Source organism: Malus sylvestris, chromosome 15 (genome assembly GCF_916048215.2).
Source record: "Malus sylvestris chromosome 15, drMalSylv7.2, whole genome shotgun sequence".
Taxonomy (NCBI): Eukaryota; Viridiplantae; Streptophyta; class Magnoliopsida; order Rosales; family Rosaceae; genus Malus; species Malus sylvestris.
Window position 1 is genome coordinate 27,128,652 of NC_062274.1, and position 12,852 is coordinate 27,141,503.

Below are 12,852 nucleotides of genomic sequence, written 5' to 3' on the forward strand. Positions count from 1 at the left end.
AATACTTAACAAATTAACCAACTTAGTATTTTGAAAGGACCAAGATATGCCCATGCAAGTCAAGATATGGATCACATGGCGACGGTATTATCATCTTAATTTCTCGAAAATATTTAGCCATTAAAATGCCAACACAATTAAATTGCATTTAAATTTTGACTTTTGACCACAATCTCCAAACATTTGGAGAGGACGAGCGAAAGAGTTCCAATCTTCTGCACCCAAACTTTTCAGTGGCCTCTCTGTGGCTTTCTCAAAATTTGACACCTGTCCATCACTGACATCACTTTTAAACAGCGTTAACTCTCCCAAAAAAAAAAAAAAAAAAGTTAAGAACCAGACAACCACCGTCGAACCCATCCCTCTCCTCCTCCTCCTCCTCCTCCTCCTTTGAAGGAAACGACGAAGTGCGCTGGGTGTTGCGGTGCAATGGTGGTGGTCTGGTAGCGAAAGAGAAAATAAAGGCGACAGTCAGAACTTGCTTCAGAGAGAATTCGACAAGGGAGGTGCGGAGTAATCACCAGCGACGCACTCCAGCTACAAGATCTACACCCCGCAACCATGGTAACAGTCTCGCTGATCCGATTTGTAATTTTAGATGAAATCATTTGGGTTTTCTGAAGTTTTGATCTTTGATACAGATCTGTAAAATTGAATCCAATTGTTTTGGTATCTGCCTGTGAAATTGGGATTATAATGATGAGCGTGTATAACTGAATATCTATGAATGTGTATGTGTGTGTATATATATATATTTAAATTTGTATTGGGGATCATGGTGGTGGTCGGCGTTGAGTGGTGGGAGTAAGCGGGGACGATTGGGTTTCTGGGTTTAATTTTTTTGTTCTTTCAAAAAGTTAACAGAGTTAAAATTGGGGTTAGTGATGGACACGTGTCAAACTCTGAGAGAGGCCACAGGGTTTTGGGTGCAGAGGATTGGTCTCAGAGAGATCATAGGACGAGTATCAGTATAGTCTAGTAGTACTCTACACACATCATACACTCTAACCGCTAATTTAACTTCCCCTCCCCCTCCCTGTATCTCATCCGGTCATTTTGGCGGCACCAAAACCGCCACTTTTCCTTCACTCCCCACTTTCCACTCTGTCTCTCTCTCTGTCTCTCTCTCTCTCTCTCTAAACTTTTTGCACAATCTAATCACCGTGGATTTATCAGTTGATTAGTAACATGCACGTCCTGGTTTCGACGGTTTTTAATATCTGTTGATTGTTCATTCATCATAGATGTTCAGAGAGACTGGGGAGAAATGGGGGACTCTGCAGAAACTTCATTCTCTCTCTCCAGCCTTCTCTGCCAAGAAGATGAAACTTGTCTGAGCCAGTTGAAGGACGAATCGAACACATCCGTAGAATTCAACCCATGCTTTCTTTTCGATAACGATGATGAATATGTCGAAAACTTGGTTCAGAAAGAAGCTCATTGCTTTGGATCCAAAGGGTTAATGGATTTCTCTGCCTCTGGCATGAGCTGGTTGAAAACTGCTCGATTGGATGCCATTGATTGGATTTTCAATGCATGTCACTCTCGCTAAAGCTCTTAACTTTCCCAGATTGTTGTTTTTATATTTCTTCTCCAGTCCCTGAAAGTTTGTGGATTTTGTTTGCAGACAGGGGCAGTTTTTGGGTTCCAGTTGCAAACAGCTTACTTATCAGTGACTTACTTTGATAGGTTTCTTTCAAAACGATCCATTGATGTAAGTTAACCGATACTTTTAATGTTTTGCAAATTGGGTTTCTGTATTATATATGTTTTGCTAGTAATATTTGGATTTTTATTGGTTTTTTTTAATACATAGGATGAGAAATTGTGGGCTATTAGATTGTTATCAGTGGCATGTTTATCCTTGGCTGCTAAGATGGAAGAATGCAAAATACCAGCTTTATCAGAGTTTTCGGTTTCGGATTATGATTTTGAAAGCAAAGTCATTCAAAGAATGGAGCTCTTGGTGTTGAATACATTGGAATGGAAGTTGGGTTCAATCACTCCTTTTGCTTATCTGCATTACTTCATCAATAAGTTTTGTGCTGATCAAGCAAGGCCAGAAGGACTGTTTTCTAATGCTGTAAAACTGATTATGGCAATGGCAAAAGGTAATCTAATCCCATATTCCCAATTATAATTAAATTTGCATAATTTGTTGCATTTCCTAATCAATCTGATTCCTGTAATGCAGAAATTGATTTAATGGATACTCGGCTGTCGATTATTGCAGCTGCTGCAGTTTTAGCAGCATTTGATGGTCGGTTAACTAGAAAGATTCTGGATATTAAGATGAATGTGATCTCATTCTTGCAGTCCCAAGATTATGTGAGCCTACTAGTGCGCTACTAATTATACACTGTTCACTGATTTATTTAAGTTAACTAATCTTAATTAAATTTCCATTGGAACAGGAACATATATATTCCTGCTATAATTTTATGCAGGGAGTGGTGGAAAGAAAAGCTAAGACACCAGCACCCAAGTTTTCAATTTCCCCTTCATCAAGCTCGATGGAAGTGCTTGAGACTTCATCATTTGGCACTAAGAGAAGGCTTACATTCAGTGACTCTGCTGATCAAAGTTGCCCAACCAAGAAGGCTTACGATAGAGGTTTTTGATTAATGTGTTGGTTTTGTTTTTTGAATTATAGAGAGGGAAAAAGAAATGACTCATGATATTTTAGAAGATGGGGGGTTTAAATTATATAGGTCTAATGAGTGCCATAATTAATTTCTACCAATTTATGGTATATATGGTTTGGGATTTGATGATTGGGGTTCCAATTTCCAATACCAAACAAAAGATTTTAGCTGGTGACAACCAAGAGGACGGGGAGAAAAGTGAAAAAGTAAATAAAGTAAAAAGTACGAAGAAGTTAATTGAAGTTTGTGGATAGTAATTTTGAGTAGTATTTGGTTTCAGAGTGCCACTATTGCTTACCAACGTTTTATTTTCTTCAATTTGTTGTTGTTTTGGGCATGATTTTTTAATCCGTGGCCAGGACGATTTGGAGAAAACAGTTGTATTTTCGTTCGTGATTAGTTAATTTAATTTAATTTATTTATCACCTCTCCCAGACCCTGCGTAAAGCGGGAGCCTTGTGCACTGGGTACGACCTTTTTTATTTGTGTTTCATGATAGAGAACATTAATTTATAAGTACTTATACATCACTAGCTAGCTAACCCTACTTTTATGAGAGAGAGAGAGAGAGAGAGAGAGAGAGAGAGAGAGAGAGAGAGAAGAGGGGGGTTTGGGATGCTTCCTATCTGTCTTTCTAAAGGCTGAAAGCCATGAGGAATGAAGAATTGTTTTTGCTTGATTTGATATGTCTATGTTGTATTTGGGCCACTGCAGAAAAGTATATATACATATGTATATATATATATATATATAAAGGTGATGTGATTATATTTGCTGGGAATGTTGTGTTTTCCCTTTTGATGAGTGGGAAACTACTCCCCTTTCACTATTAGGGGTTGCACTTTCGCTTGTACAGGTGCATGAGTCGAACTCTTGACATGAATTTGAGAATATGTGTGCCCTCTAGAATCGTCAGGTAGATCACGCCCTATACAAGAAAAGAAAATGAAGGAAGGTAGGGGTATGATTTGCTTGAATGGGGCATTTGAATTCACCAGAAAATGCAAATGCTGATATTTGCAACCATTTGAGAGAAGTTGTAGGACCCAAATGAACCATCATTATGAACATAGAGACCCAAACATTTGGGGTAGGGCGGTTGGATTTCGGTGCATAAGATTCATAGCAAAAATGGTGTCAGAAGCCTCACATGCCTTCTTAGGGTTCATCGGCCAGTCTGTCATAGTACACCATTGTATTTTAGCCTGAGCCAGAAAACCACACTGCCTGCTTAATAAATCTGTTTTCATATATATATATATTCGTGTAAAATTAATTTTAAAAAATGGAAATGATTTTTGCACACCCCCTTTTCTTTCCTACTGTTTCCGGCTTTGGATTGAATGAATTGAGAGGAGAATTAGTGGGCGAAAATTAACTGGAGTGTGTAGAAGGAGAAAAGACGTGTATTATTTAGCGCCGGGAGTTTGTGATGCAAATTTGGGTCAGACTCATCTTCTGGCTAATGTGTCTCACTGTCTCACGGGGGAGGAAACCAACCTCATCAATGAAAGTATACATAAATTCTGTTTAGCTTTTAAATTGCATTCTGCAGAAATTGCTGCTGTCGTTTTTGGTTGTGTGTGTTTACTTTCCGTTTTAGCATCTCTATTTAATCCCTTGGGTTGGAGACAGTTCAGCACCTTCACCCTAAAATAGCCTTGTATTAATCCTGTGCAGAATTGGGGGTCAAACGTGGTCACAAAGTCCACCCAAAATCTACACACAATTTGTCTTGGATTATTATTTGGTAAGAGACGTCACATGGCGCGATAAATATTAACACAGAGATGTGTACGGTTAAACAAAAGTGATATTTTTTTTTAACAAATAATATTATTTACAATAAGGGAGGAAGGGGTGCGCTTAGCCTCATAATAAGCTAGCAATAATGTAGTTCAAATTTGCATTTGTCGAGAATCAAACTTAAGATCTCTCACTTATAAGTGAAAAGGAATACCGCTAGACCGTAGTACTAAGTGACAACGTAAGTGGTATTTTGTGATCTTTAATGATTTCAAATTCAAAAATTTTAGGGTCCCAAAAGTCAAAACCAATAATGTAGGGAAAAAAGCTATTTAGTTTCCGGATTAACACCAAATCGAAGTTCCATTATGTTATCAAGATGGTTATTGTGATTAGGTAATTATGTAATTTGCAACCATGTTTGCCAGAATTGCAGTCTAGGATGCTCAGAGGTGAATATGGACCATGCTTTACATCTACATCATACAGATGGATGTTGTCGGTTTATGGTATGAAGAAACATTTCACTTCTTTTAAGAAGAAAATAACCTAAAGGGGATTGAAAGAAAATTGCAAAAAAGAAAAAATATTGGACATTACCATCTTGAGAGCATGGTAGTTAGAGAGAAACAAAGGTTACTTTCACCTAGCTAGGACTAGCACGACATTCCATTATCACAAAGTAATAGCGCTTTCACAATGCATCAACGACTCACAATCACTTATGCACGTGTGAGCTACTGGTGCTAGCAGAATTCCAAATTGTCATGAATATGATGCTTTCACAACGCATCAACGACTCATAATTACTTAGCAAAGCTCCGAGCTGTAAACGTGTAATCTTCGTCTCTATTGGTTTGGAACAGGCAACATTAGCAATAGAACCCAGTTGATGTTCCATCACCCTATTGCTCCCACCAAGGTTACAAGCTAGAAGCTACTTAATCTCAATGGTGGTTGGAGTGATGGTGCTTCATAAAAGCATTGTATCGTGAGTTGGAAGGGCCTACTTTGGTTAGTTTTTACCAATCTCTGCTGCACAACACTTTTTTAGCAGAGGGACCCTAGTGTGTTTGACTGTTTGAACCAAACAAATAAACCAAAGTTTTTAACAATAACTAGTAACGACTAGCGAGTTTGCAAAGTTTTCAATAACCCCTTCATATGGTGATAACAAATAAGCAAGAGAAATGACAACCACACTTTTTTACTCTTTCTATACATATATATATTTTCTTTTGTTCGTCAAGTTAAAAACAATAAACATAATTAAACAGTGATGCGTATGAAAAAAAAAATGTAGTTATCCTTTTCTAATTAAAAAGGTACACAAATATGAACACGGATCAAGAAATGAAACAATTTCTTCCAAAGCTTCAAAAAAATCATATTTTTGTTGGTAAAAAAAAGTTCTCTCCGAGTGAGAGTCTCTCTCTGTGTTGAGATCTTCTCACTTTTAGTGTGAGGATTTTAATCTTGAGCAAATATGGTGGCGCCGACCCTAGTTGCGGCCGGGATCAGTTGCCTTTCCCCCTTTCTTTCTTCCCCTTCTCTTTTCTTAGCTTTTGCTGTTTCCCCCCTAATTTCTTTACTGATCTGTATTGTTCCTCTAACCCTATGGATATCCCTCTTCCTGGCTTATCCCTGTTTCGATCTTTAGCAATGCATCTTGTTGAGATAATGTGTAGAATTCCGGTGTCCCCCCCTCCCCCCCATGCATCTTGTTGAGATAATGTGTAGAATTCCGGTCCCCCCCCCCCCCCCAACAAAAAAAAAAACTGTAACTAATGATGACAAGAAATAACATCTAACAGCACTAATTGTAAAAAACTTTAGAATCAGAACTTTGACAAAGTAATGAACTATCAGAGTGAAATTAAAGATATATTAATTTGATATGAAAGAAACAACCACACACAAAAACAAAGAAAACTAAGGAGGGTATAGTCAATTTGGATTTCAAAGGATTTTAATGGACTTTTCAATCCTACATGGATTTTGACAGATTTATATGAATTTTCATTATAGATTTCAATGGATTTGTGTAGATTTTGATTATGGATTTCCTAAGATTTCTAAGCATCATCAAACCAATACAAACGGACCAAATCAACATAAATTGAATTTCTTTGAGATATTTCAGAAAGAAGTTCTTCTTCTCACTCCCTCCTCCTCCATGCTTCAACTTCTTCTGTCCCATTCTCCCACTCCAAAAACCCCAAAAACCCTCTTGCGCTTTTTATAAAATACCTGGAGGACCAAATTCACCACAACTAAACAAACCCTGCTGCTCTTTTTTCAAATACCCACCAACTAAACACACCTTTTCATCCAATTCCCAGAACCCAAGTCATAAAAATCAAATCTATGGATGGCAAGAGTTCCGTGAGATTCTGTTACGACCCGCTAAGGTTTGGGAGAGGAGTGAGAGAGGAAAGAAGGGAGTGATAAAATGTGAATAAGCTGGATTGGAAATTCTAGGGGTTGAGGTGCGATTCTCTTTTCTCTTGGTTATGTATATTTGTGATCACAAATCCAACAAAATCCACAACTTAATGAAATACAGTCAAATCCTTGATTTTTTTAATACACCTAGATTTATAATCACTTTAAAAATCCCTATCAAAATTTGACTACCTATAGATTTGGATGTATTTTTAAAATTCTCTCGAATCCTAATTTGACTACATTATGATTTCAAGGTCTTTTAAAATCCTCTTTCAAAATCTTGATTGACTACACTCTGATTTTAAAGTCTATTAAAATCTTGTGAAATTCTATCAAATCCTAATTTGACTACACCCCTAAATAGCAAGGACGGAACAAGGACCTAGAGAAAAAAAGAAACAAAAATGGGACCATGTGGTATTTTACATCTCTCTTGCATTATTTTTACATTAGTCGCAAGCCAATAATGCAAAAAGGATCTTCAGTCAATATTGGATAGCGATGATAACATTATCAATACGTGAAGGGCGTTGGATTAACTAGATATATCATTCTGTTGGTAAAAAACTTTGTCTAAATTGTTGCTATATATAATCTTATTGTTACCATGCATATCAGTGCACCAATTCCCCAAAACTTGGTAAGATAGTTACTCAAGAACTAGCTAAAATATACAGTTAAGGAGAGGGATACATTTCATGGGTTCAGAAGGTTAGGCCAAGCTTCCTGTTGTAGATTTAACCAATGTTGAAAATTTGAAGCCTGGAACTGAGGCATGGAAGTCGACATGCAAAAAAGTCCAGCAATTAAGCAGTTGAAGACTGGCTGCTTTCAAGCCACTTACCACGGAGTACCTTTGGGCCTTCATAACGACATGTTTTCTGTGATTAAAGGTCTATTTGATCTTCCAGTTGAAACGAAATGCCAGAAGAACAGTGATCCCAGCTATGTTAGCCAATATTCTTTCCTTCATCTCTACAAATCCTTGGGAGTCGAGTACGCGACAAATATGATGTGGCCTGCAGGAAATGACGAATTTTGGTATGTTTTTATTGGTTTAAAGACCTAATCTAAATTTCTGTAACTTTTTTTCAGGATATAATGTAGTATACTCACCATTTTTTTGGTACGTATATATTATGCCTTGCTAATGCTGTGTTATTTCTTTGAGTAGTGAAAAGGCTTATACCTTCTCAAATCTGGTGGCTGAGTTGACTAAACTGGTGACAAAAATGGTGTTTGATATTTATGGGGTAGAGAGGCTTTACGAATCTCACATGGCGTCAACAAATTACCTGCTCAGATGCGTTTAGTATAAAGAACAGACGGAGAATGAAACAAACGTGGGACTACTCCTCACACGGACAAGACCTTCATATCCATTCTTCACCAAAAGGAGGTGAATGGTTTGGAAGTGAAAACAAAGGATGGTCAGTCATTTGTGCTGGGCCTTCACCCACATCATTTATAGTTATGGCAGGCGACGCTTTCATGGTACGTATATAACTCAATTTCTTAATTTCAACTTGTTAGTAAAAGGAAAAGGGCGTATGATTAATTAATTATGGAGTTTCTGTTAGTCGTGAGTCAATATTAGGAAAAAAGGAATGTAAATAGTAGGAGTCCTTTATTAGGTAGGTTTGTTTATAAGCTTTATTATTTGTTTCCTTGTTGAACAATGATTGTACATGTATATATTTCTAAAGAAGTAATACAAGAAACTATCCCGTAAAATTCTATTGTTTCAATTTTTTATTTTATCTTTTGATTTAATTGGATGGACATGAAATATAGAGAGTTTAAGTATTTTCCATTTTTTAAATAACTTTGTCTTTGCTGGCATGGAGCAATGGCAGAGTGCCGTCTTGTTTTCACCAAGTGGTCATGAAACAGAACAAAACCAGATTATCCATGGGACTCTTCTCATTCCTTAATGGAACTGTACAAGTTCCAGAAGAGCTGATCGACGACAAACACCCCTTATCCTATAAACCATTTGATCATGTCAGTTACCTTCACTTCGTTGAAACACCAGAGGCAATGCAATCCGAGTGTGCTATCAAAATCTACCGTGGAGTTTGAGATCTCTTTTGGTTTAGGAGGGAGGGGGGCAATGGCTATCTTACTTTCTATTGCATAATAATTCTCTACAACGCCCGCAGGCTAGCTAGTATGATCTTCAATTATGTACCTAAGTGTTGGTTGTGCATGTAATATGGCTCTTTTGAGGGTTGTTGATCTTAGTTTCTTCTTGGCTTCCATTGAATAAATAAGGTTTATGGTCTAATCGTATGCATAGTCTAATCGTGTAGGCAGTGATCACCCAACACGAATATACCAAGCATGATGACCCTTAAAATACATACGGTCCTCCAACGCGGATATATCAAGCAGGACCATCCATGTACCATTACTACATGGTGCAGTAAATTCAACACACAACCTACCCATACCTCAACCCCTATGAGTTGCAACGTAGTCACTACACCCTCAACTTCCCATGGCCACCAACTAATATGTCACCTAAGCATATAAGTTCTACATAATACATCTAATAGGATTCTAGGATCACATTGTCATAACATTTATCATACTTATCATCCACATTATTAAGAAGATAACTAAACACATATATATCACAATATGACGTACCATACACGTAAACCGATGTATATATTATCGGGGATAACCCACTAACCAAAATAGGCCCACTAAGCCCTACATAGTCTCTAGTAATACAAATTTTAATATTTAAGATCATTTCGTTGCCTACTAACCAAAAGTCGTCTAAGTCAAAGGTGGGGTCCACAACCCTATACAAGTCAATCTAGAATATCCACCCATAGATTTCCGATCCGTAACTTCCCAAGGGTCTTATTTATTTTTTAGAACAATATTCTAAAATTTCGGAACGATTCTACTGTCGGATCTCTGCCAACTACTAGAATTAAGTGGTGGTCGACGTTTAATTTTACAAACTTAGAAATCCAATTCAGGAAGATCCATACATTGGATTCCTAATCTATAAATTACTAAGGTCCTCAAATATTACATAAAATAACATATTAAAGTTTGGTGACGATCCAACGGTCGGACCATTGATTCATATAATATGTCCAAGTGGCGGTCTCTATCAAAACTATAGTCATACGACGAATTCCATCAATCGAACATCATATATGGAATCAGGGTATCCAAATTAGTCTAAGAAGGGCATGTGGGGTCTCGGCTCATGCGTCACCGCATGCAGCGGCCGATCGCCCCAACTCGTCGGAAAATTCAACTAATTCCAAAAATTACCAAATTTTACAGCCACGTAGATCTCAGTGAGGGTAGCAATTTTTATACATGGGCTGAAGTCTAATTCGGCCGGAAAATGCCTGGAATCGCCCACAAACTGCTGGAACCCTAGAATTGGGTGTGCTTTGATTTGACCTTCATACTTGCTCCGACGCCTCCACCACTGCTTGGGCTTTGTTCTTGAGGTTGAAGGGAGCTTATTGGTGGTGGTAATTGGCTGAGTTGGCTTCTCGATTGCGGATCGCTACCCTACACCCACACGCACCATTGTCCGTTTTTTCCCAAAACTACCACCAAATTCCTTCTAGTTTTGGGTGGAAATGGAAGAGGGAAGGTTAGGGAGTTGTTTCCAAGTGGTGATTTGCCTTGATTCGCCGTGAAACGCCGTGAATGGCGTCATGTTGGGAAGAATACCCATTTCCCCCATTTATTTATTTTTTCTTTCCTTCTCTCATTTCCCTCCTTGCTCTCCCCTCTCATTGGGCACTCTCCCCCTTTTCTCTCCCACAACTCTCTCTTTTCCCCTTTCTCCTATTGCCATCTGGTTCTATTTTTTTTTTAATTTTACAACTAAAACGTCTATAATTTCTTCGTTTCAACTCCGACTCACAAACAGTTTTCACCTACACATTCGTATTGACACATACTATCTAGATATTCAAAGAAATCTAAAAAATTATGAAAATATCAAGTACGTCCACAAAAAATCTTGTTTAACACAATAGGGGCAATTTCATCCTTTTACTTATCGAATAAAATTTTATACGCCGTAAATATAAACACATCAAAACTACGAATATGAATACAAAATACGAGATACATATTTTTAAATAGTGAAATCCAGGGATGGGATTTCACAATAGAGATGCATTCATTAGCTGTCCAAGGAATGCCTTTGGTGTAGACTGTAGTAGCTAATACTTGAAAAACAATTACTTTGGGATGTGATAGAGACCTCCACTACTCTTTCCTCTCATGAGAATTGTCTTTGTTACCTTGTCCTGCACTCAAAATCCAAATTCATCAAGAAGAACATAACAGTTATTGTCTTTGCATAAAGTATAAACCGATATAAGGCTTGCAGCTAAATCAGGTACATGTAATACAATATATAGGTTTAAAGGTTTGGAGAGAGTTTTGATAGAAGATGAACCAGTATTCTTGACAGGAAGACACTCTCCATTGCCAACAGTGATATTTTGATCTCCCTCAGATAGCGCAATCATGTTTAACTCCCCAACATCACCAGTTATGTGATGTGTTGCCCCAATGTCTATAATCCAAGATTGATTATGATTGAAGTCAGCAGAGGACTGAGCAATTATGGCATTAAGTAATAGAGGTGGTTGTGCACCTTGATAGGCATAGTTAGTCGTATGGAAACAATTAAGAGCCGTATGGCCTCTCTTGTCACAAATATGGCATTCTGGGATGACATGGTTAGAAGGAGTTGACTGCTCATTTCTGTAATAGCAATTAGGTGCAATATGGCTTCGCTTGCTACAAATTTGGCACTCAGGGATTATGTTTGACTTCTAGCCAATATTTCCATTCCAACTTCCCTAGTTTGATCCTCCCTTGTTGTTGCTAGAATACCTTCCATTGTTTTTGTTGTTATAACCACTAGAATGACCTCTATTATACCTTGGTCGATTGTTAAACGGAGGATCATTATAGCCATTGTTATGCCTCTGAGATTGAAATTGTTGAGGTAGATTCCCTTGAGAAAAATGACCACCAATGGGACCATTACTATTAGACCACTGAATTTGACTAACAAAACTTGTGCCACTAGTAAAATTCTGACCATTAGAACCACCAAATGAATTATCCCCTTGATAATATTGTTGACCAGCTGTTGTTCCAGATGATTCTCCTTGATAAAAATGTCGCTGAGAACTAGTTGAAGAAAATTCCCCCTGAGAAAACATTAATGTCATAGGAAATTGCATAGTAAACTGATACTCTTCTGTAGTCATTTATGCACTCAAAAGTTGTGCAATGAATTCCTTCAAAGTGATAGATGTCTCTCTGGCTACAATAACAGTTCGTATCATATTATACTCAGATGGCAACCCAACCAATGCAGCAACAATGAGATCATTGTCTGAGATGGGTTTTCCTGCAGTAACTAGTTGGTCTTTCAAGTGTTTAAGTCGTAGTAAGTACTTCTCAATGGATTCAGTTCCTTTCTTAATAGTATGGAGTTCAGTCTTCGATGATTAATCTTTGCTCGAGACACCGTTGCATAACGATTAGTAAGTTGAGCCTACGCCTCATGTGCAGTTTTGTTGCCAACAACATATTCAATAGCTTTATCTCCAAAAGTAGCAATGAGAAGACTAAGTAAAGCCTTGTCTGCCTTGATCCATTCATGATAAGCTTTTGTAATCTCTTTAGTAACTCCACTTTCCAAGGAAACAACATACTTTGGCGGACACACATTCGTACCATCAAAGAAGTCAAACAAATAATAGCTTTCCAAAACAAAATGAAATTGGAAAGATCATTTTCCATAGTTATCATCCAACAATCAAATTGTAAGCATCCCTAGCAACCCATCAATCTTGAGTGGTGTAGATCCCATTTTGGCAAAAAATACCCAATGTAATACTAAAGAATTCACAAAACAACACAACAAGAAAGCTTAGTACTTGTAATTGTCACACCTTGTGGAATCAGCTCACTATATATACACCTACAAGATTTAACA

General features: G+C 37.6%; 1 protein-coding gene and 1 pseudogene across 1 annotated transcript; both read left to right on the forward strand.

Moving 5' to 3' along the window:
* The first annotated feature begins 307 nt into the window (after window positions 1-307).
* LOC126601181 (cyclin-D5-1-like) lies at window positions 308-3,070 on the forward strand. The gene is made up of 6 exons (XM_050267858.1): window positions 308-564; window positions 1,245-1,538; window positions 1,632-1,714; window positions 1,817-2,111; window positions 2,195-2,328; window positions 2,415-3,070. The coding sequence occupies exons 2-6, from the start codon at window positions 1,268-1,270 to the stop codon at window positions 2,619-2,621; spliced, it is 990 nt and encodes a 329-aa protein (XP_050123815.1). The 5' UTR covers window positions 308-564; window positions 1,245-1,267; the 3' UTR covers window positions 2,622-3,070.
* Window positions 3,071-7,537: 4,467 nt separating this feature from the next.
* On the forward strand, window positions 7,538-9,126 carry LOC126605268 (deoxypodophyllotoxin synthase-like; annotated as a pseudogene).
* Window positions 9,127-12,852: the final 3,726 nt, after the last annotated feature.